General features: G+C 39.5%; 1 protein-coding gene across 1 annotated transcript in view; it reads right to left on the minus strand.

The window, feature by feature from the left end:
• The window catches only part of LOC149251237 (uncharacterized), a 42312-nt gene extending 20253 nt beyond the window's left edge, over positions 1-22059 (minus strand). Inside the window, exon 1 of the mRNA XM_089453827.1 lies at positions 21979-22059. Coding sequence (XP_089309953.1) covers positions 21979-22059 — 81 coding nt within the window. The remainder of the gene's footprint in view (positions 1-21978) is intronic.
• Positions 22060-23640: the final 1581 nt, after the last annotated feature.

The following is a 23640-nucleotide window of genomic DNA, read 5'->3' on the forward strand; positions in this document are numbered from 1 at the left end:
TCCCAGAACTTCATTATCTTTCCCGGCAATGTGCCTAGCAAGTTTCCCCGAAAAAAGCAAAAAATAAAAAAGCAGAAAGCAACCCTAAAAAATAAGCATATATTTTTAGCATCCCAAAGGAGGCACTTGCACTATTTTTAGAAACTTCTAACATGTGTCGCTTTTTCCTTGATCTTAGGGATGCGATTCATAACCCTAATTTGTCCAAATCTATTTAATTGGCACTGCTATAACTCATTTTCACATTCGATCTTGGAGCTTTCGTTGCATTCTCGAGGAGATCAAGGAAGCTTTGGTGTGATTGTCGTCACTTTTCTGGGTGAGTTTCACTTTTGTCGTCTTTTGGCGCTTTTTCTGTCGCTTTTTGTGGTTTGGATTGTGTGAGTGTTGTTTCACTTGTTTCTATGCATGGTTGCTGGAATTTTAACTTGTAGAAGTGTTGTTTCAAGTTATAGATTGCCTTTTCCCAAGTGTCGAATTAATTTTTCTGTTTTTGCACCAACGATCGTCGTTCCAGCGATTCTCCTCACATGCTTCGTTTTCCTTCAGTTTAGTCAATTAATGCACTTGTTCACATGCATGCATCTATACTTAATCATATCTACACTCATCTTCACACCATCTTTCAGACCTGCTTATTTTTCACATTCCCTTGGGCAGATTTGGGTTCCACTTGCCCAGATCTCATTCTGCACAGCTTGCACTACACAATCTTGAGACTTAAGCCTTTGCCTTCGCCTCTGGAATTATGCAGAGCATGGCTTGGGTTGGCTCCAACTACACACTGCATAGTTCCAAGAGCCAGTCTCTCCTAGGCCTTGCCCAGATTGAACTGCGCATTTCATAGTTCCAGTTATAAAGCTTCCACACTGACTATTGGGATTGCACAATGTGCAATTCCCACAGTTAACCAGTCAACCCTGTCAGTAAAAACTACACAATCCTCCCCACCAAGAGCTGACTTGCTTCTTGAAGTTGTTTTTCTTTAAGCTGACATTTGCTTCCCTTGAGTGTCCTCTCTGTCCCATAGGTAAAGCCGTTGTTGAGCATCTCTCTAATAGTCAAAGTTAACAGGGCATCCAACAGACTTGCATCAAAGGAAACCATCGAGAGTAGTCTTGGGGAAGAAATTGAGTAGATATATGTTGATCTACCAGTTTATTCAAATACTTAATTGTTTATTGAGAAAGGAACAAAATAAACATGGCAACAGATCAAATACATATTTGCAAAAGACTTTGAGGTAGATATGGAAGACCAATAGGTATATGTTAGTATCCAGTAGTCAAGGTTATACAAGGTTACATGCATGTATCCTTCCTTCCTTTGCTCGGATATCATCAGCTGGATTGTCTCACATACAGATGAAAAGACTATGACATTGAGCAGTGCCAGCGGGAAGAAGCTTGCCACCTTCAGGGTAGAAGACTTTCAACATATGTATCATTTTCCCAAGCTGGTGAAGCACATGGGTTCACTCTTCTATGCCACCCATATCTATGTGAACACAAGAGACATTGTCAACTGCTATGTGAAAGATCCATCAAAGTTTAAACAGACACCACCCATGTTTACAAGACGAAGTCCCTCAAGAAGGCTTACTAGTTCTTTATCATATTTTCCTGCAGAATATATGGTAAAGAGAGCACAAAAACCTTCCCTGAATGGTGGGAAGTCTTACTGGACCAGTTGGTGAGTGATGGAAGGCCATTAAACTAATTGGATCTATTGGTTCAGCAGTTGAAGTTCCATGTAGCTAAGACTATTAATCCGCCCAAGAATGAGCAAGCAAGGTTTTATATGTCTCCATACTTACTGGATGCAATCTGTGCACACCAACAGTTCCCTGGCATGGACTAGACATGGACACCACAAAAGACTGTCATGAACAACAATAATAAGAAGAAAAGCAAAAGGGGCCTCTCCATCCTAAGAATGCAGGCTAACCACACATATCAAATTCATTCCCTCAGCATAGCTAATCATTGCTTGCTAGTTTATTAGCCATGTTGTCATCCGGCTACTATTTGAAGTTTCTTTCCAACTGCAACTATTGAGGAGTGATGGTGAGGCTAATTGACCACTTTATCATCCCGTTATACAAGCTTATCTTTGAGCAGGATCCACCTTGCATGTCCTGAGAAGCGATGGAGGTGATAATAGACATTGAAAATTGGTATGCCTCACCATGTGGCACCTTCATCACAATGTTTGGCAAAGAGAAGTCTCTGCATGTGCTACCAAGGTATGCCACTGACAAACTGATCATGCAAGAAGTACCATACCACCTCGCTACAAGATTGTCAGCAGGACTGCATAGGAAGAAGAAAGCACCACGGCCTGCTCTTCCTTTGCGGGTTGGATTATATGAGATTAAAAGCTTGAAAAATGCAGATGTCAAGGCTAAGGACATAAAGAAGTTGAGTTCGACACCAAAGACTTTAATCTGTATGATCCTCACAATATTTTCAAGGACCACAGTACGTGAGTGTACTTTCGTGGATCCACGAGACATTTCATTGGCCAGAGGAGGACCCTTAGAGATACTGATACAATGCCCCAGACTCAATGAGCCAGTCAGTATAGAAAAAACTTGGAAGGCTTCTCTAAAGACAACAACAACTTTGGAAGCAACAACAACAATAGCAGAAGGCAACAATCTAGTGCAGGACAAAAGAAAGAGGAAGATTGTTGACAGTCAAGAGGGAGAGAAAATCTACAAGATGAAGGCAAATCCTATACTCGAGAAGGATTTTTTGGCAGCGGAAGAAAAGAGGGAGCAGTGGATCAAGAGAGCAAAGCGGAGGAAGAGAGAAAAGCAGAGGTTGTAGGAAGCAGAACTAAAGCTACAAGAGACAGAGAAGAAGCTGAAGGAAGAAAATGATTTAAGGAGGAGAGAACGAGAAGAGAAGCAAAAGAGGGAAGAAGAAAAAAAAGGCACGATGACGGAGGAAACATCGCCCATATAGGTTGAAGAGTTGGAACAACCAACAACAGAGGAGGAAGGTGAGCAGATGTAGGTTCGGGAGCTTACTCAACAAATTGAACAATTGATCAAAGTGATAGACATGGAGTTGGAACAGGAGCCACAAAATGAATATGTTAACCTTATGCCAAGTGCACCACAGGTCATCCCTCAATCTCCACCTCCTCCAGCAGTAGAGTCAGTCCTGAGTGAGCAAGGAGATGTTGTTCTCCTTGATTATGATCTGGTTATGGATATGTACAATCTATCATTTGACGAGTTCCAGAAGAAGATTGTACAGGCGCAAAGGAAGCAATTTCGATATTATCACGCATCACCTGCATTCATCAAGGAAAGGGTGATAGTGTCGGACACCAGGAAGCATCCAACTGCCCTTACCGAATCCAGCTTGGTCTATGCAGCAGCAACAAGATCAAATGTTAAGTATCTGATAGCCAAGAATGAGCAACTAGCAAAGAACCTGAAGGCTGCCAGGCAAGAGGAAAAACAACTTCAAGCAATAGCACAGAATGCAATTTCTGCATTGGGGGAGATGAGGAAAGTGATACTTGCTGAAGTATCATCACTTGGAGACACCATGCATAATCTCTATGATAGATTTGTCATTGTGCATAAGGCAGTTGTCTTTTTTGATGGCCTACAACAATGGAGCAAAGAGTTTGTTCAAACTCTCAAAACATACATGATGTCATCACCCATGTACAAGAATAAATAATGCGGTACATAGGGGCCTTGCTTGACTTAGAGAAGAAGATGAAGCCACAGGCAGAGCTTGAGAATGAAAAGGTTCGAATGTTGATCCAAAAAAATGATCAACTCGCCTCATTCATCGTCACCATACAGGCCTCATATGTGTGGTTGCACAGTGTTTTGGATGTCATGGTGAGAAATCACTGGATCCCATCAATCGGTTCCCTCACCGATGTTAAACCCAAGAATGAGGTCTGGTTGGAGATAGATGAGTACTTAGAGCATCTAAGACAAGAAGCCATAAGGAAGATTTGGAGCTGAACGCACATAAAATGCATAAGTACATTGGTGGTCATGTCAAGATCAAGACAATGATGCTCATGCTTCAAAATGAGTTGGATACAGGTTCCAAGATAGTGTACACCGATGCCATAGAGGTTAGAGTCTTCTTCCAGAAAGACACGGTCAAGCAATTTGGGGACACCATCACACACTACCAACCTTGGCACCAATATGTGATCGAGAAGCACCAAGTGGAGGTTGTCGAGTTGGAATTTACCCAAACTTTAAATCATAGTGTGGTGTCTTGTTAGGACGTCTCTACACTATTTTTTCTTATATGGGTACATGTGGCAAATGTAATATTATTTGTAATTATATTGTAAGTGAAATTCCAAGTGTCAATATTGGAATATGAAAGGTCACCATGTAATATAATTTGTTATCTAGTGAAGAAGTTGAAGAGTCATGAGGGTAATCCAAAGGTCACAAAGGGGAGTTGAAGAGTTATCACCCTCTTGTTATAAATAGAACCTCATAATTCATGTAATGGGTTTTCGGAGCCAAGCTTTTGGCTAGGCTTAGGCTTAGAAAAGGCTTGGGAGTATTATGAAGAGCCTTGGCTTCTCCATAGCGTAGAGCAAGTATAATTCTTTGGAGGACCAAGTGTTCTTGACTGTAATGTTCCACTATTGGGGCTAATGGTTGTCAATGGTGTATGTCTGGATGCAACTTTCACTTATAATAATAAAACCAGACCCTACACGCTTTCATGTATATGTTGTTAATATAGTAGGACTACTCTTGTTGTATTGACAATGTATGTTATTTAACTTACGCATATGCTTATGAACTACTTTGTATGCATTTGTATGAATCTTGTTGAATGCGTGTTGTTGGATTAACTCATCACTTTAACTTGTGGACTATTCTGCATTTTAGCTTGTGATGTCATTTCGCTCATGTGTTCCTTTCAACCTACGTACTATTACAGGCTTCCAAGGGGTGCAGTCTCTTTTCCCCTCTGTGTGAAAGAACCTTCATGCATCGCTCTTGACTCTCCACAAGGTGGTGCACTTGCTCTCACCCAAAGTTATCATACATATCTTTGCGTGCTACTGCGGTCAAGGCATTACACTACCACCCATTGCTAGGAATCCTACTCCAAATGGTGTGAGGTCTAGTTGGGACTTCATATCGAGGAGATCCCCTGAATGTTGGCAGATCCAGCACCGTCAACACAAAGGTAATGACAAAGCCATCCAATCAAAACTCAAGCAAGAACTTGACCCAAATATTCCTAATCCATAATATACATTTCGTCAAACATATGGAAAACATGTAAGCTACAGGTCATGAATACATATATGATCATAAACTAATAGTATCCATCCGAGAATCACCAAGAAGTCTCTAAGCCCTCTCTAGCTAGCTGCAATAATCATAAACCAATCAATTACTTACTAAATCATGTCAAGGGTCATAGATATATTACATCAAATAACCAACAAATAACTAGCATAGAAACCATGGGAAATTAGCCATAATATCACCAACATAATCACTACAAATGCTCATAAATCACAATAGGAAAATAACTCTTATTAACATATGAAAATGCCAACCAAGTCAGGGACTTCCCTGTACCACCCAACCATAGATTGGGTTGAACCAAATCTCTCTTTCAACCAATCATCCCTGCACCATATTCCAAGCATGAATGTGGGATCTCATGGAATAAACCAAACCAGTGCTTCCAAATGCCAAACCACCTCAACCGTCAACCACAGTGATTCCACCTCTACCGTCAGAAAATCACAAACATCAACCAAATCAGTCTCTAGCCAAACTATCTAGGGCTCCAGAAACTAGTAGCTCAACCCACAACCTTCCAGGGGTCCAGAAACTAGTAGCTCAACCCACAGCCTTCCAAGGCTCTAGAGCATTTATTACAACCATGACTCCAGAGACTAGTAACTCAACCCACCAAGGGCTCCACAGTGTTTGTCCCAACCTAGAGCTCTGAGAACTAGTAATTCAACCCAAGTTGTTCTAGAGCATTTTTTCCAACCGATAACCATTAGGAATCTGAGCACCAATCAAAAATCAAGTGGAAAACCCATAACACCATGGCTATCAAGGAAATTGAAAGGCAAGGCTAAAACCTCTGTCAATCCAGAAAAGTATGCATGCCAATGATAGCACATAACCAAAGAAACACGAGCATATACCATGCATCAAAAAATCAACAAGGAAACCACACATGCAACATGTTACTTTCAAAGCAATCAAAATGTAGTTGTTGATCTAACTGTTTCTTTACGCTTCCTACTTTCCTTTTTCCTTCTTTCTCCAATCCAAGTGAATGCCCAAGTGCTCCAAGGATGCTCCAATATTATTATATGTGTGCAAGAGTATGAGAGACTAAGAGAATGAAATAAGAGAGCCAAAATTGAACTTACCAAAGCTAAACCAATAAAAGCGATGAATTGTTTCTCTTAAGCCTTTTTATCATTGATGCCTCTATTTTCTTCAGTTTCCTTCATTTTCCCTCTAATTTCCCTTGCATGCAAATACATATCTCTTCACCTTCCTTCTCTCCTATTTTTCTTTATTTTCATAAATAAGCGCCATTTATTGCCTCTTTGCCTTTGCCAATGCCTTTTCCAATTTCCATAGCCATCAATTAATCACAAGCGATTCACACTAAAGTGTTTTTCCCAACATTTAGCTTGGAATACGTGTCCCATGACCTTGGTCTTATTTTTATTTACATGGAAAATCAACCAGGGGTTGTTACAAACCCCTCCCCCTTGGGTGAACACCATCCTTGGTGTTCAATGATGCTTATAACCAACAAAGCATGATGCCCATGGAGCTTTATAACACAACTCGATGCAACATTTACAACATACCAAACTGGTGAAAACATGAACACCATATTACTTATTGGAGCTCTATACCACAACTTGATGCAGTATTTACAACATACTGCTTATTGGAGCTTTATACAATAACTCATTGCAATGTATACAATACACATATGCATATATAAATATAAACCAAAGGATATACATCAAACACATCTTCTCAACTAGCAAATAAGGAAGGATACATATCTCGCATAAGATCAACCATCTCTCATGTAGCTTTATCGAGCCCAAAGTGCTTCCACTGCACTTTAAACTGCTCTTATGATTTGTTTCCACTGTGAAATGCACTGAGGTTCTTGATGAAATTCTCCCTCTGGTTCCACCTATAATACAGACCATTCAATCACATAATCAACATCCCTGACATGATTTTTAAGAAATGAAACATGGGAAACACCAAGGACTTTCAGTGTTAGAGGCAGTGTAATTTTGTAGGCCATTGGTCCAATTCTCTCAAGGATCTCAAAAGGCCCACAATATCAAGGTGCAATCTTAACACGTGATCCAACCCTAAGGGAGATCCTCTTGGGCTTGATGTGTAAGTACACATGCTCCCCAACCTGAAACTCCTTGAATTCTCTGTGTTGACCTGCATAACTCTTATGTTTGTCCTATGATTCCTTTAAATTTCTCTTGATAACTTGTATCTCATGTTCCATCTCAGCTAACATATTCGGTCCAATCAACACCCTATTCACTAGATCACTCCAGTTGATAAGAGTATTACAACTTCAGCCATATAGTGCCTCAAACAGACTCATCTTCAAGGATTCTTCATACCCATTATTGTATGCAAACTATACCAATGGAAGATACACTTCCCGCTTTCATTGTTGATACATAACATACATCCTCAACATGTCCTCAAGAATCTTGATGACCCTCTTTGTCTATCCATTTGTCTGCAGGCTAATGAAAGCCAACTATGTCCCCAAACCTACAAACAACTCCTTCCAAAACTTGGAAGTGAACTTGGCATCTCTATTTGATATAATCTTCTTAGGAACACCATGCAACCTCACTATCTCCTTGATGAAGATATGATCTACCTCACTAGCTGAATTTGTAGACTTCATTGGAATGAAGTGAATTACCTTACTTAACTTGTCAACCACAACCATGATGGAATCATGCTCCTTTGATGACCTAAGAAAACCTGTATTGAAGTCCACGAAAATCACCTCCCATTTCCATTATGGAATCAAAAGCAGTGGTAGTATAACAGCTCGATGCTTACACTCTTCCTTTACTTGCTAATAGCCCAAACATCTAGCAACAAACTAGACCACCTCTTTCTTCAAGTTCGACCAATGGTAGAACTTCTTAACTATTGTCAATGTCTTATAATAAACCGGGTGACCTGAAGATGGCTTGACATGAAATTCCCTCAAGATAAGCTTCTTAAGCTCACTGATATATAGCATATAATTCATGTTCCTGAATCTGACCAAGCCATTTGCCATGAGGTGATACTGCTCATCTCTATCACCTTCACCCTATTGCTACAATCTCTACCTTAGCTGCTGGTACTTGTCATCATGTTGTCTTGCCTGCAAGATCTGCTCTTGCAAGTCTTTCCCATAAGAACGCATTGCTGCAATGTGATTCACCTGCACTCTTCTATTTATAGCATCTGCAGCCCTATTCTCCTTACCCTTGATGTACCTTACCTCAAAGTCAAACTCACTTAGAGTAGCCAACCATCTAGTTTGCTTGGCATTCAAATTGGGTTGGTCAAACAAGTACCTCAGTCCAAGGTAAACCTCTTTCCAAGAAGGTAATGTCTCCACATCTTCAAGGCATGAATGATCGCTGCCAACTCAAGGTCATGAGTCACATAGTTCTACTCATACTCATTCAACTTCATTGACTCGTAGCATACCACCTATCCTTCTTGCATCAGAACTCCACCAAGTCCTCCCTTTCAAGAATCTGCACATACACAAACTCTTTGTCATAATATGCAATATTCAAGACTAGAGCATTTGTAAGCAAATGCTTCAACCACTCAAAACTAGTTGCACACTCCTAAGTCCATTCAAACTTCTTCGCTTTTCGTTGCAAATATGTAATAGGATAGGAAATCCGTGAGAAGTTCTCGATGAACCTCTTGTAATAATCTGCTAATCCCATGAATGATCTCACCTTATCCACATTCCTAGGAGCTGGTCACTGCATGATAGCTTTAATCTTTTCCAGATCCACTATTATACCTTCCTTGGAAACAACATGCCCCAAATAATGAACTTGAGTCTGAAAGAAACTGCACTTGCTAAGCTTGGAATACAACTAATGCTCTCTCAACAATCTTAATACTACTTCCAGGTGCTTTGCATGTTCTTCCTCATTCTTAGAATAGGTCAATAGATCATCAATGAACATTATCACAAACTTGTCTAGATATGGACACAACACATTGTTCATCAAACACATGAAAGTAGTTAGAGCCTTAGTAAGACCGAAAGGAACCACCACAAACTCTTAATGTCCATACCTGGTATGGAATGTATTCTTGTAAATATCTTCTTCTTTGATGCACACCTGATGATACCTTGATCTCAAATCAATATTTGAGAACATTGTTGCTCCATTCAACTGATCAAACGAGTCATCAATTTGTGGCAAGGTATACCTATTCTTGATTGTCACCTTGTTCAACTGCCTGTAATCAATGCACAACCTGAGAGTACCATCCGTCTTCTTTACAAACAACACTAGTGCACCCCAAGGTGACACACGCGGCCTTATGTATCCTTTATCAAGCATTTCCTTAAGTTGCAACTTCAATTCCACCAACTTCGAAGTACTTATTATGTATGGTGCCTTTGATTCTAGTGTTGCTCCTGATACCAACTCAATAGATAAATCCACTTCCATATTAGGAATCAATTCTGAAATATCTATAGGAAACACATCTTGAAACTGCTACAAAACTAGATACATCTTTAAAACTTCATCATCCTCAACATCCTTCCCTTTGTTGCTAGAAATATGAATTGCAAACAATACACATCCTTTTCTACAACTGCACTTTGCCTATATAACTGTAAACATTCTCATTGATGTAGGCTTCTTCTTACCCTGCAAAATAATTCTTTCCACATCATCATCTAGGCACTCAATAGCCTTATCATAGAAATCTACCTTATTCCTCTGAATGTACAACCAATCCATGCCCAAAAGCATATTGTATGAACCTAAAGGAAGCAAATTTAGATGCGTTGATGTAGGCATACCATTCAACTCAAATGCACAATATCTCACTAAATGATGAACTCTTCTCTTGGTTCCTCTAGCCAACTACACTAACCGAGACTTTGCATGCACTTCTTCCATCTCAATAATAGATGCCTAATGATCAACCTGCCTATTATCCATTGTTGCATATATCTGAGGAATACTTTGCTCAACATCTCCAACTATTTGTGCCTCTTGAGTACTATAAATATGAGGTTTGCCACCATGATGTTGTGGACAATCTCTCCTGCAATGCTCTCCACCACAAGTCCAACACTACAAAGGCTTCCTGCCATCGTCTTTATTCTGCTCCTCATACTAATATCCAACTCCTCTATAAACTGTGTCGAACTTCTTATAAGGACATTCTCCTTATCACCTGCATCCTGAGGTCTTATTCACTTCTTAACCCACTTTCCTTTAGTCTTACCATTACCTCTCCAATCATGCTTAGGCTCAAACTTACACTTAGACTACTCATAACAATGCTTCAATTTCCCAATGAATTCTTCCAATGACCGAGGATCATCATACTCAATTCGATATTTAAATGCTAAAGGAAATCCATTGATGAACCTTTAGATCTTTGTCTTCTCATCCTTAAGATATGGAACATACCTCAACAACTCCATAAACTTAGTCATGTACTCTTCATCTGTCATAGAACCCATCGTAAGCTCATAGAACTCCTTAGCATTTATGTCATAATATCTTTGGGACAAGTACTTCTTTATGAAGAGTCTCTTAAACTCATGCCAACTCAACTCCTTAGTATCGATGCCTATGACATGCTTCACATCTTCCCACCAGATATATAATTTTCCATTGAGATTGTAAATAGCTATCCATACCTTCATGTTCTCTATATAATCATGTAGTTGTAAGAACTTCTTCATCCCAAGTAGTCATGCTTTTGCATCTTTTAGTTTCTTCAACTCTCCATCAAATGTAGGAGGTTTGGCTTTCTTGAACTCATATAGAAAGTACCTCCTCTCACTCCTCTTGTAAGGATGATAACAAAGATCATAATGTCTCTCTGAACCAGAACTAGAATAGAACCCATAACCACTACCTCTCCTGTCAGGTGTATCCAACCATCTGCCACCTCTGACTGTATCAACCTTGTCCAACATGTGTCATAATTGAGACTTGTTGCCATACACCCCATTAGTTATTTCCACATGTCCGTGACTGATTATTAGATATCCCTATCTCTACAAAGGCGATAATCTCTAAAGGATCACTACATTAACCTCGACTTCCTTTTCCTGAGCTCTGGCAAGCTTTTCTTGTGACTGAATTATCTTGTCATTATTTACTTTGCAACTTCTTATTTCTGCGTTTAAGCTTATCAGTGTATCTGCTATATTAGGAGACTACTCTTCTCCATGTTGCTCAGTTGATCTGTAAGGAGAGTCACATGAACTATAATCCAACATTTTGTTCGATATCTCTGGTCTTTTTTTTTCTTTCAAACGTGTAATGTTAGATAAACCAAATATAGACATAATCAAAATCACAACTTAATGAAGTTCACGGGAGGTTATCTCATCTACACAATCAATCCATATTAGCACAATATATATATACACATAATGAAATCAACATATCAACATTTCAACATCATTATGATGACACAAGACTGCAATAATGACCATCATAATGCATGCAAAACAATCACATATACCCCGAGGTCCAGTGGGCAACCTCTCTCTCATACCAATTTGTAACTGCCTCCTCTCACATTTACCCAAATTCACCAATTTTCCAGGGTAAACATGAGACAAGTGTCACTATGACATGACCCGACCTCCAAGTTCTAGTTAAGGAAGTGGGGCCTACAACTGAACACTTACTAACATCCTACAAGGACTACAGATCACTCAAGAGCTGAATAACCACCACTCGTGATCAATCCCTAAGTTGAAACCAAGTTTTTCTAACTTAACACCCCAACTGCATGCACAACAAGGAAAGAGTGTGGTTATAGGCCTCCAATCACACACATAGGATTGATTCCATGCGGTTATGGCCTAAATTCCCTAGTTTAGTGCCAGCAGTTCCGGTATCTGAACGACTTTTTCAACCTAGACTCCAGACCACTGCCCAGAACTGCCTGAACTTTCCAGAATGTAATCAAAGGTAATGACAAATTCATATGATCAAAACTCAAACAATAACTTGACCCAAAGATGCCTAATCTATAACATAAATTTCGTAAAGCATATGGAAAACATGTAAGTTACAATTCATGAATGCATATTTAATCATAAACTGATAGTCTTCATCTGAGAATCACCAAGAAGGCTCTAAACCCTCTCTAGCTAACTATAATAACACTTGTCATTCCATGCATTCATCAACCAATCAATAACTTATCAAAGCATGTCAAGAGCCATAGATATATTACATCATATAATCAACAAATAACTAGCATAGAAACCATGGCAAATCAGCCATGATATCACCAGCATAATCACTATAAATGCTCATAAATCACAATAGGAAAATAACTCTTATTAACATATGAAAATGTCAACCAAGTTAGGGACTTCCACGTACCACCCAACCATAGATTGGGCTAAACCAAATCTCTCTTTTAGCTAATCACCCCCACACCATATTCAGGTCCTAGACTTTCAAGGCCATTTTGAGGGCCAAAACAACATTTTCAAGGAAAACGAAGAGACTAGAAAAGTGCCATAATGTGCTCCTAATATTATTTTATAGACCTCCTTGTGGATATCTTTGAAACGAGGTATTGTGATAGCCAAACGAAGATCATATGCCAAAGTTACGACCCCGAGAAGTTGGCAATCCAAATTATTCATTTATACAAATACTTTGTATACATAGTACATGTAGATCATGAATGCATATTTGTTCACTGATTCATTAGTTTCATCAGAAGTTCATCAGTAAGGATCAATGTCGTCTCAATCTAGCTGCATCAAACACTAGTTAACCCATGCATTCAAATAACCATTCAATAACTCGTCACACCATAAGAAATATCCACAACAAGAATACGCCATGCTCATATCCAACATTTAAACATAATGAATTCAAGACAAACCAAACATAGAATCAACATAAGTACCAATACATGTGGTCATTGATGTCAATAAGAAATAAAACATAATAGCATATGCATAAAGCCAACTAAGTCAGGGACTTTCACGTACCACCCGACCATAGATTGGGTTGAACCAAATATTTATTTCAACCAATCACCCCCATTTCATATTCCAAGCATGAATGTGGGATCACATGGGATAAACCAAAACAAAACCAACCAGGGAATCTAGAGGATAAACCACCTCTACCCTCAACCACAGTGATTTCAACTCAACCGGTCTAGAAATCACTAACACCAAAATAAGTTGGGATGCCTTCCAACTTTCTTCACCATACCTAAAGGAATTTTCCTGTCTCCACCCATCAGTCAAGGGTTCTAGGAGAAACACCATTCCCACCCTTGACCCTTGGGATTTTCCTTGAGACCACCTCAACCAAGATCTAAAATATAATGGCCATCCAAAGCTTAACCAAAACAGGGAACCCACTACATCATGGCTATCCAGGAAATGACAAAGGCAAGGTAGAAACCACTATCAACCTAGGAATATCCCATGCCAATGACAACAAGTAACCGAATAATGAAACACATGTAACACGCATTCAAATCTCAGCAAGGAAGTCACACATGCGACTGCTACTTGCAATGTTCTCTTGTTGTAGCTACTTTTCCAAACTTCTTCTTCGTTGCCCACCAATTCCTTTGCTTGCTTTCTTGCTTCTATCCAAGTGCTCTCTCTCTCCAAGTCCAAGTGAGAATACCTCAATGTCCAAGTGAATGCGAGAATGCTCCGAGAGTAACCAAGAAGTGATCAAGAGTAATTGAGAGTGACTAAGAGAGGCATATAATGTTCCGTCTCTCCTTTTTTTTCCTTTTTCATTTTCTTTTCCTTCAATTTCCTTGATTTTCTCTTGCATGCATATTCTTGTCTCTTCATCTTCCTTTTCTCCTATTTTCCTTTATTTGTTTAATTATTGCCATTTATTGCCCTTTGCCTTTTACCGATGCCAAGTTCCATATCCAATACATAATTAACCACAAGTGACTCCCAATGTAATGTTTTTCCCCTCATTCAGCTTGGAATACATGTCCCATGACCTTGGTTTAATTTATTTCCATGGAAAATCAACTAGGGGTTGTTACAAAAGGGTTGATTTTATGATGCTTTCCTCCTATGGATGATTCACCATTGGACCATGCCCCTAATGGCTCTTATTAATACTCTATTCTCAATGGGGATGCAATGATGGTCCATAGTTGGTGCTTGGTTTTAGAAACCCTTACAAGTTACTTATCTTAAATAGTTATTCTTCTAAGTCATTGATCTTAGAGACCTGTTCCTGTAGGTTGTCAATCTCAGGGACTCAATATTTAATCTAAGAGACTAATTTTCTAATTGGATCATTGTGGTATCCATGATCATCTTTATAAAGTAGTTATAGGACCCTTGGGTCCATTATAAAGGTTACTAGAAATCTATACTAATGCAATCAACGTTGCGCAAAGAATATTTTGAGACAAGTCTCCCATAATGGTTTTGGTTAAGCCCCAAACTCTTTTTTTTTTCATTCCTACTAGAGTATTATTCTTGCTTGAGTACTAATGTGTTGATAGAATTCTCAAATTTCTTATATCCAAGTTTTCTAGGAATTTCATTGCTTATGTTACGTAGGCTAATGTTTATAGGATTATAAGAGTAAAGGAGTGTCAAGAAACATAGCTATATGATATAATTGAGGGTTTCCAATAATAATATTTACCCAATATTTCATGGTGCCAACTAAGAAGGATAGACCATACCCTTAACCATATCATTTGATTCCATAGGTTGTTAAAGTGATGGCCTTGAATGTTGTTAGTGCAACTAAACTCAACTTTGATCCTTACCTTTATATTTCCTTAATTTTATCTTCACTTGTAGCATTTTTAGACTTTTTATTTTGCTTGCCAAATCTCCATTAGCTACCATGATCGATAAACAACTTTGGACACTTTTGTTAATGGGCCTCTAAAATATTGTCAATTACCACTTTTGTTAACCTGCCATTTGGCACTGGTTAAACTTCTCCCCTCCTTCTTTCTTTCATCTAATTCACTTTGGGGATTGTCAATTATTGTAACTCTAATTTCCATCGCTTTCCATAATTGCTAATCGAGCCTCTAGGAACTATAATACTTGGACCTCATTATTTAACCATTTTGGTTGAAAAACATCAAATAATGGAACCCAACACTGTCAGATTTTGTTTTATTAACCAATCCACTAGTTACTTTGGATAACCAACCACTGAGGAATTGAATAACCAATCACTAGCCCACTAGGTTTATGAGGAAGGATGCCAAGTTTGATTGGTGAACATTACTAATGGGAAATGGTAATCAATATTTGTCAAAAAAATGTTTCTGTCAATCAACCCATTAGGAGGGTTGGATCACTAGGAAAAATAAGAAACTATTATTCGGTCTAGTTAATGAACTTTACTGATAAAAACAATAATTGATCTCTATTAATTCATAGTTCTGTTTACCCAGATATAATGACACCTAGATGTAACTCCATTGAAATATTTAGATATTATGTGTATGGGTTTTGGTTGGCCCGATTAAACTGTAACCTTTGAAAATTATTCTATTTCACTAACTCTTATATGCCAAGGACCTTAAGTGAATAAATTAAGCTATTAAGTCACTATTCAATCCTCATTTTCCCTTCTTTTATGTTGTGGAAACCATCAATTCCACCTACAAAACAAAGAAACACACGATTCAACTATACAAAGACAATATTCAAATAAATTGAGCCAAGAGACAAAAATCCATTCACTTGATTTGAAAATCCATAAATCAAATATCAATAGTGCAAAATTTCTTTTAAGTCACATCCACTATCTTGTGTACTCCCACTCCTCTGGTTTCACACCTAAGGGGTTTATTTATACATAGAAAATCTCACCCTAATTATACACATTTATATCCTCTATACTTAGGAAAATTCCAAACAATTTTCCAACTCACCCTATATTTTCTAAATCCTCCAACTTCCTACTTAAAATATACTTATTTGTTAAATTACATGGAAAAACACTCTCGTCTTGAAACAAACTTGGAAATTTTATAGAACTATGACAACTTAAAGAAAATAATTAAATTACAAGATTCCAAGACTTTGAGGAAATAAAATTCCTCCCATAAATTTCTAAGAACCTCTAGAGTTTAATTACTAATTTTGACTTTGAAAGATGCTCTTGCATTAGACTCCTAAAGAAGGAAAGCTAGTTCGCTAGTTCATGGGCTTTGTCTCGTAAATTTACAATATTCTTGTCACACTTATATATTTCAATTGCTGTCATCCATGTGGGTTCCTCAAGTGGTTGATTTTTCCACTTGAGTAAGTAGTGCACGTATTCTTTATCTCTAGTCTTTCTATTACCTTTTTATCCAAAATTGCTTCAATTTTTTTCAATGTTTCTTTAGGTCGTTGATTTTCCCATTCAATGGTCTTAACCTCGTCACTTTTAGGTGTATCAATTAAAACTATCTCCTCTACCTTGTAGGGTGTTGAAGCCCCGAAAATCGGGTCGACAACAAGGGGGATACCCGCTCGGTCCGGACCTTGGTTGGCAGCTCCTTATCCGTTTGGTATAGCGAGTCCGATTGGGGATAATGGGACCAATTTCCCAATCTATGGGTGTGTGTGTGTAGAATTGGATGTTGCTGATCTAACAGTAACTATCTAAGCTATTCTAATTCAAACTTTAATATAATTCTATGCTATTGTAATCTAATAAAAACAACACATCTAATCTATGCTAACCCAGGATGTAACTTTTTTATTATGCGATCTAAAGAGATTTCATATAACAACTGGTAATAAAGATCATTCAGCGATTATAAGAAAGGAAATCAATTAAGATGAACTATTTCGCATAAAAAGTTAGGCAAAACAGTTGTGAACAACATATCGCATAATAAGCCATTCATACATTAAACATAAATAAATAGCTACCACCGTACAAAAGTGCCAAATGGTAACTCAAGCATTCATGCAATAACATATAAACAACTAAAAACTGTATATCACTTTAACATATAAGCAGAAATGGTCAAGAGATAAAAGTACCATTTATGACTGGTCCTACTCATAAGCTTCAAGCAACAATGATTTATCTCTCCTTGCTCTAACATCTACTAAGAGTACAGAAGTGCAACATCAGTAGCAGATATCAAATGCAAACATCAACAAATCTTGATCCATTCATTCACCAAAACCTCCTCTGAGGGTGCAAAAGTGCATGTTCTGAGGACAAGTTTTTGATAAATTTCTGGACCCTTCTCTAAATGCATGAGAAGGGTTTAAATACTACTTCCTAATTCTAATAATAGTTTATTTACAAAAATTCAGGATGCGGTTTTCAAATGACTGCCCTTTTTCTAAGCAAAATTTAAAGCGAAAATTAAATTCAGAACTAAACTACTTTTGTATCTGGTCTTTAAAACTGCATGTATTCAGCATTGGTTTAAGTAGAGTCGGCTGGCTGACTTCTGCTTTGAGCTGGGCTGAGAAAACGGAATCGATGAGAACTGGTACCACCTTTTCGGCCGCATTTATGATACACTTCACAGTCATCCACTGACTATGCGGCTTCACCAAGTATGTCCAGTAACATTCCCAATTTAACCTGTTTAGTGCTTGGATTGCCCTTCCCTTTTCTTGCGCTCTCTGCTTCCATTCCGCCTCTAGTTGTAGTTTGTTTGGTAGATACCTCGGGGTGGTTTCTGCGATTAAATTTGCTCTGTGCAAATTCTCATTTACACAGTCAATAAGAATGCTTGCTGTCATGGCTGTTGTTTCTGCCGCTTGTTCTGCCTCCCTGATTTGATCGTCCCACTTGTTAAAGAGCAGTTCTTTATGATTCTCATTTATCCTGGGTGCGCCTGCTCTTTTCCCCTCGTCCTCATCCTGCCAAGCCAAGTACTCAGTTACTTGTTTGTCAATCAGATCATATTCACTTCGTAATTCGACCACTTGATTAGTGATCTTATCACTCATTTCGCAATAATCATTCCACTGTGACATCTTTTGTCCCAACACTTCCTATTGCTGCAGTAGTTGTTCATTCAAAGAAATAGATTCTGAAATAAACTCTGTAAGCTTAGGGTCGTCCCTGTGCATTTCTTGTACATCCTGTAATTGTTTTCCCTTCTCGTCCAAACTTCTATGATAATTTATCTGCATTTGCTGGAAGTCTTCCTGCAACTTTTCAAGCTGTTTGTGTGCCTCATTATTAGTATTGGCTTGTTGCAATTGTCGTTGCAGTACCTGTATTTGATCTTCTCGCTCTTTCAACAATTGTTGTACTTCTGATGCTTTGTCAATAGTCGCAGAGGCATACGCTCCTGCGATCTGGGATAGTTTGGTGAGATTTTCAGACGGATTACTGGTGGGATCTTTCCATAAGATGTCTAATTGCTCAACATCCTGAGAGGGTGTATTTTCTAACTTCCTTTTCTTTCTCTGTCTTCTTACAACTGCTTTATGTTGGGGACTATAAAATATGTCAAGAAGGGGAATTTCTTCTACATTAAGTAGAAGCTCGGAAGACGGGGCGATAAGAATATGCTCTGTCTCTGAGACATTGCTGACTATGGTTGGGACCACTTCCTGTGCTACCTATGTATTGCTCACAGGTGTTTTTGGGGCTTGTCCTTCAAGATTGATCAGTTCGTTGAAGGTTTCCCATTCCTTATCTAATTCTGTCATGACGGGTGGTTCTTCAATGACGAGAGGGGGAGGATCTCTTTGCGGGGAGGTAATAACTCGTTGTGGTGGAAATTCCATTGACTGAGCGATGTCTTTAGCTGACTCCTCGCTCCTATCTTGGTCGTTCCCGGATCTTTTAGAATGTTCAGGCATTTCTTGTACAGACTTAGATTTAGATCCGTTAGTGCTTGAATTCCCACTGAGACTAATGCTTGGAGTTGGTTCTCTTGCAGACAGTCGCAGCTTTTCTAGAGGAACATTGGCTAGTCTTCTTTCCCTATATACCATGAACTTTTGAAAGTCTTCTGGAGACAATTGCAATTGGGCTTCACGCAAAATTTCTTGAAGTGAGCTTTTATTTTGGAATATATCATCAAATAAATCCTTTTTCCCAAAGAACACTTTTATCTTGACTGTAGTTGTGAAATTCTGGGCAACCTCATTTGGGTCAAATGGTCTTCCCGGGAATTTAAATAGTTGTAGACACATCATATTCTGTACTTCAGTGAACGCGTGACCTACATCAAACAGTGAAAAGGCCCCACAAGCCACAGGAAACTGTGGCCATATAGCCTTCTTTTTGTCCTTTAATTCTTTAGTTAGGCCGCCTTCTAAACAGGTTTGATATGCAATTTCTCGGGCTAGGAGCTTATCAGGGATATACAAAGGTAGAACATGAGGGGGTACAGTACTTCCAAAAACTCTAACATAAGTAAACAATTCTTCTCCGAACCATCTTGCGATGGGGAGGATATCTATTTGTGCTTTAGGTGAGCACCTCGGGGGTTCTTTATCATACAACATTCTATACAAGGGTAGCATGAGTCCGTGACAAATTTGATAGAAATATGGAGTGAACTAAGAGTCCCACAGTATCTTATGATAAGCATGGATGGGTAAGGGGTCTTGAGTTGTCCACTTCCAACCCATAACAGGGAATTTAGACACATAACATATTGAGTCCATAACATATGCGGCTAGGTAAAAAGGAGGATAAATCCTCTGAGACGTAGATCTTTTGGACCGGTAACTGACAATAGCCGTGATTAGGTTATCAGATAAAATCTTGGCCCAATCTACAATAGTGGCATTTGTGGCAGCATCTAGTAATGGTAACCATTCGGACGAAAATTTGTTGATATCTGGCATTCCAAATAATCTACAGAGCATGGCAGCAGCAAAACAATATGGGGAGGTAAGGGAACCAGTACTGTACATACCGTGTTTATCTTTCTTGAGCGGTTCATCTTTTCTGGACCAATCTTTGGTGGTCTCTGACAGGTTTGGGTTCTCCGCCACAAATTTTTCTATGAATTGCGTATTATAAGTTGCCTGCAGCTCCGGAAGATGATACATAAGCTTTAAATCCTGTGCAATGAATGACCCGATGAGCCCACTTGATCATGTCTGTGTATGGGAGAATTTTGGGCCTCGCTGCTATCCGATGTAGGAACGAGCATGCTAGCTCTTCTAGGGATGCTTCAGAAGAGCCCTGTGAGCCCGCGACAGCAGTAACCTCCATTATTCTGGGATTCTCTTCTTCGAGCAGTCTGTACATGCCTTCCCACGTTGATATTCCTGCATCTCTGTTACAGGCTGTGTCTGTGTATAAAGGTGCCATTTCCTTCTCTTCGGAGCTCTGAGCCTTGTTTTTCTTCCCCATTTCAACCTGCGTATTGCCTTGTATCATCCTTCGTTCTCCGTTCCTGCAATTCACAAGTGAAATGGAAATGAATGACCCGAGTGATGGGAGAGTTTTTAATGCCGCAGACATACCAAATACACCACCTTACGTGAAGTGATTCTTTGAAAAGCACGCGTCCATATTTTATTAATAACTGGCAACTAACTCCTGTATTAGCATTTAAAGCGTGTAATTATGTGTCAACTTATGGCAAGTAGCTTTTCTTGAATATTGTGCCCGAACGATCTGCGACGGAGCGATTTTGCGATTTGCTTCGCAACATCGCAGATCGCACCATCGTAATTACGTAAAATCGCACAAATGTAATATCGCAGCGTTGGTCTGGCTTGAGTCCGCAACCATCGCTATATCGCGATATCACAATTATTGCAGATCGCAGAAGTTTATGTATGACAAATTTAGTTAACCTTTTTCCTGCGATATGCGATCGGTGTCATCGCAAATCGGTAAATCTAGAAATTTTTTCTTATAAGTTTTACTTATTGCGACGCGATAGTTGCTTTAATACCATAATCTCGCACATGCCGGGATTGTACTTGTATGGTGGGGTTCTACTATCGTTTATACGATGCGTTTTAAAGATTTCTTCCTCATCATAAACTTTAGGTTTTAAGTATTCGAAGGAGTTTCCTAAACTTATGATGGTAACTTTATTTTGAGGAAAAGAAAACTAAGCCCTACTCTTGCTTTTCCTAAATTTTAACTAAGGGTCCCCACACATTTAGTATTTTGGATAACACTTAAATGAGAAGGGGGGGTTGTTGCTGGTCACAACATAGGGGTACAACTCTTAAACATTGAAGATTGGTGAAATTCCAATGCTGTATGGAAGTTCATCATAAGCATTTGAGGAAATTTCCTCAAAATTTTGCATGGTCCATTTTTTTTTCAATTTTAATTTGTTATATTCCCTTCCTCAAGTGGTTGATTTTTCCACTTGAGTGAGTATTGCAAGCATTCTTCATCTATAGTCTTTCTCATTACCTTTTTATCCAAAATTGCTTCAATCCCTATCTATGTTACTTTATGTAGTTAATTTTCCCATTCAATGGTCTTAACTTCATCACTTTTTAGTGTATCAGTTGAAACTATTTCCTCTTCCTTGTAGGGGCACAAATCTTTTTTTTTTCTTAATTGGTCTACTCCTATATTAATACAAAAGGATAATACAACGAGAGTTCTAGCCATGGAGTTGGCATTCTTGCAAAAACACTCTTGACAAACTGACTAGAGAACCTGCTTGTTGACTTACATCAGACTTTTTAATATCTGAAAACATTGGATTCCATGTCTGGATAGTTACCAAACCAAAAACTGACCCATACAGTAACTGAAAACTGACCCATACAGAATTACAGGACTGACTTGTGTATTGCAATCTTTGGACATATTTCGACAGAAACATAAACATGAACAGACACTAACATATGGGAGAAGGCCATCCTCAAGGTGGAGACCGACCTGTAGAAATGACAAAGACCAAAATCAACGAGCTTACAAGCAGGAAAACTGTGAATCCATAGGGAATTGAGCTTTTTCTTCAGTAGCTGACCAAAGGAACCGGAAGCGCCAACATGTTCAGTCTTCATTCGATGTCGATGGTTGTTCTTCTACGATTCGGCACCCAAATTGATCTGAGTCTTTGGAATCAGAGGGATGGGCCGCTGAGGTTGAAGGATCACCTCCCGCAGGCTCGCTTGGGCCAGCATTGACTTCTGTGTTCATTGTTGGCAGTCCTCCTGTGTTCATTGACTGGATGATGTTTTGGTTTGCCCTCCTTTGTTCCAGAGGTGCTCCCTGATGAGCCTCCCCCGAACCCACCGCGTTCTCACTCAATTCAATTATCACAGAAACTATGAAGGAAGAGTTGCCCAGAGAACAAGGAATCCGGAAACGGGCGGTGTGCAAGTGAGAATGATGCGCGCAAACATAGGCTTTGTCATGCCCCCTTCCCCTGCCCCTGCCACTACGAGTAGAATGATAACTGAAGCCGCCAAACTCCGAAGCATCCGACGAGGGGTTCGACATAGTTGAGGAGGGCTGGCGGGAGGCTCGACCACGAGAGCTGCCCCGTCTGCACCCCATTCTTGGTCTTTCTCTTGGCATATTGTGAAGAGCAGGACTAACCGACGGAGATGGAATGGCTGGGAAGCGACTGAGGAATAAACACACTGAGAGAAAAGACAATTGAGCATGCTTATAGTTGTATGCACTAGGAACCAGAGCTGGAGGGAAGCAGGGGATGGTATTAGCGGTTGAAGAACAACAAAGACTGACAAACGAAGAGGGAAAGGCTAGCAGGCGACTGAGGAGATAACACGCTGAGTGAGATGAGGACTGAACATACTTATGGCTATTAACCAGAGCCGAAGGGAGGCAGGGGATGGAGATGGCTTTCGAGGAACTGCCAGCATCTGCCACCGTAATGGGTCTGAAAGCACACAGAGAAGCAATAGGAATAAGGATGAAGCCTGGAGCCATTGTGCATAAAACGATTTCCCGGGAAGACAGAGTTAAGGCTACCATTAATAAGTTTGTGCGAAGCCAGAATGTCGTCCTGCTGCATTTACAGTTGGCGCCTGTGGGCTGCCACTTGCCCACCTTCCGCGCCTCCTTCGTACCTATGCTCCGATCATTCACCCGCATCCGGGAGAGAGTAATCCTGTTGCCCCAGAGAAGTGCATTCATTTTTGAGTTGTACATCATCTTAGTCACAAAGAGGGCCTGAGAAGTAAGGGAGCTGTTGGTTGACCCCCTGATTGGCCAATCTGTCTGCTACTTTGTTGGCAGTGCGTCTTATATGCTTGAAGGTGATGCTCCAGGAGTTCCGTAGCCGTTCCTCCATTTGTTCCATTCTACTGAGTAACCTCCAACTTGAAGCTATCTTAGCTGCCGAGGTGCCTGCTTGAATCCTGATGGCCACTGTTATTAGGATAAGAGAGTCCCCTTCTACCTCAAGAGGGTAAAAGT

Source organism: Pinus tabuliformis, chromosome 7, assembly GCF_031772625.1.
Source record: "Pinus tabuliformis cultivar Carrire ecotype Pingquan chromosome 7, CPIR1, whole genome shotgun sequence".
NCBI lineage: Eukaryota > Viridiplantae > Streptophyta > Pinopsida > Pinales > Pinaceae > Pinus > Pinus tabuliformis.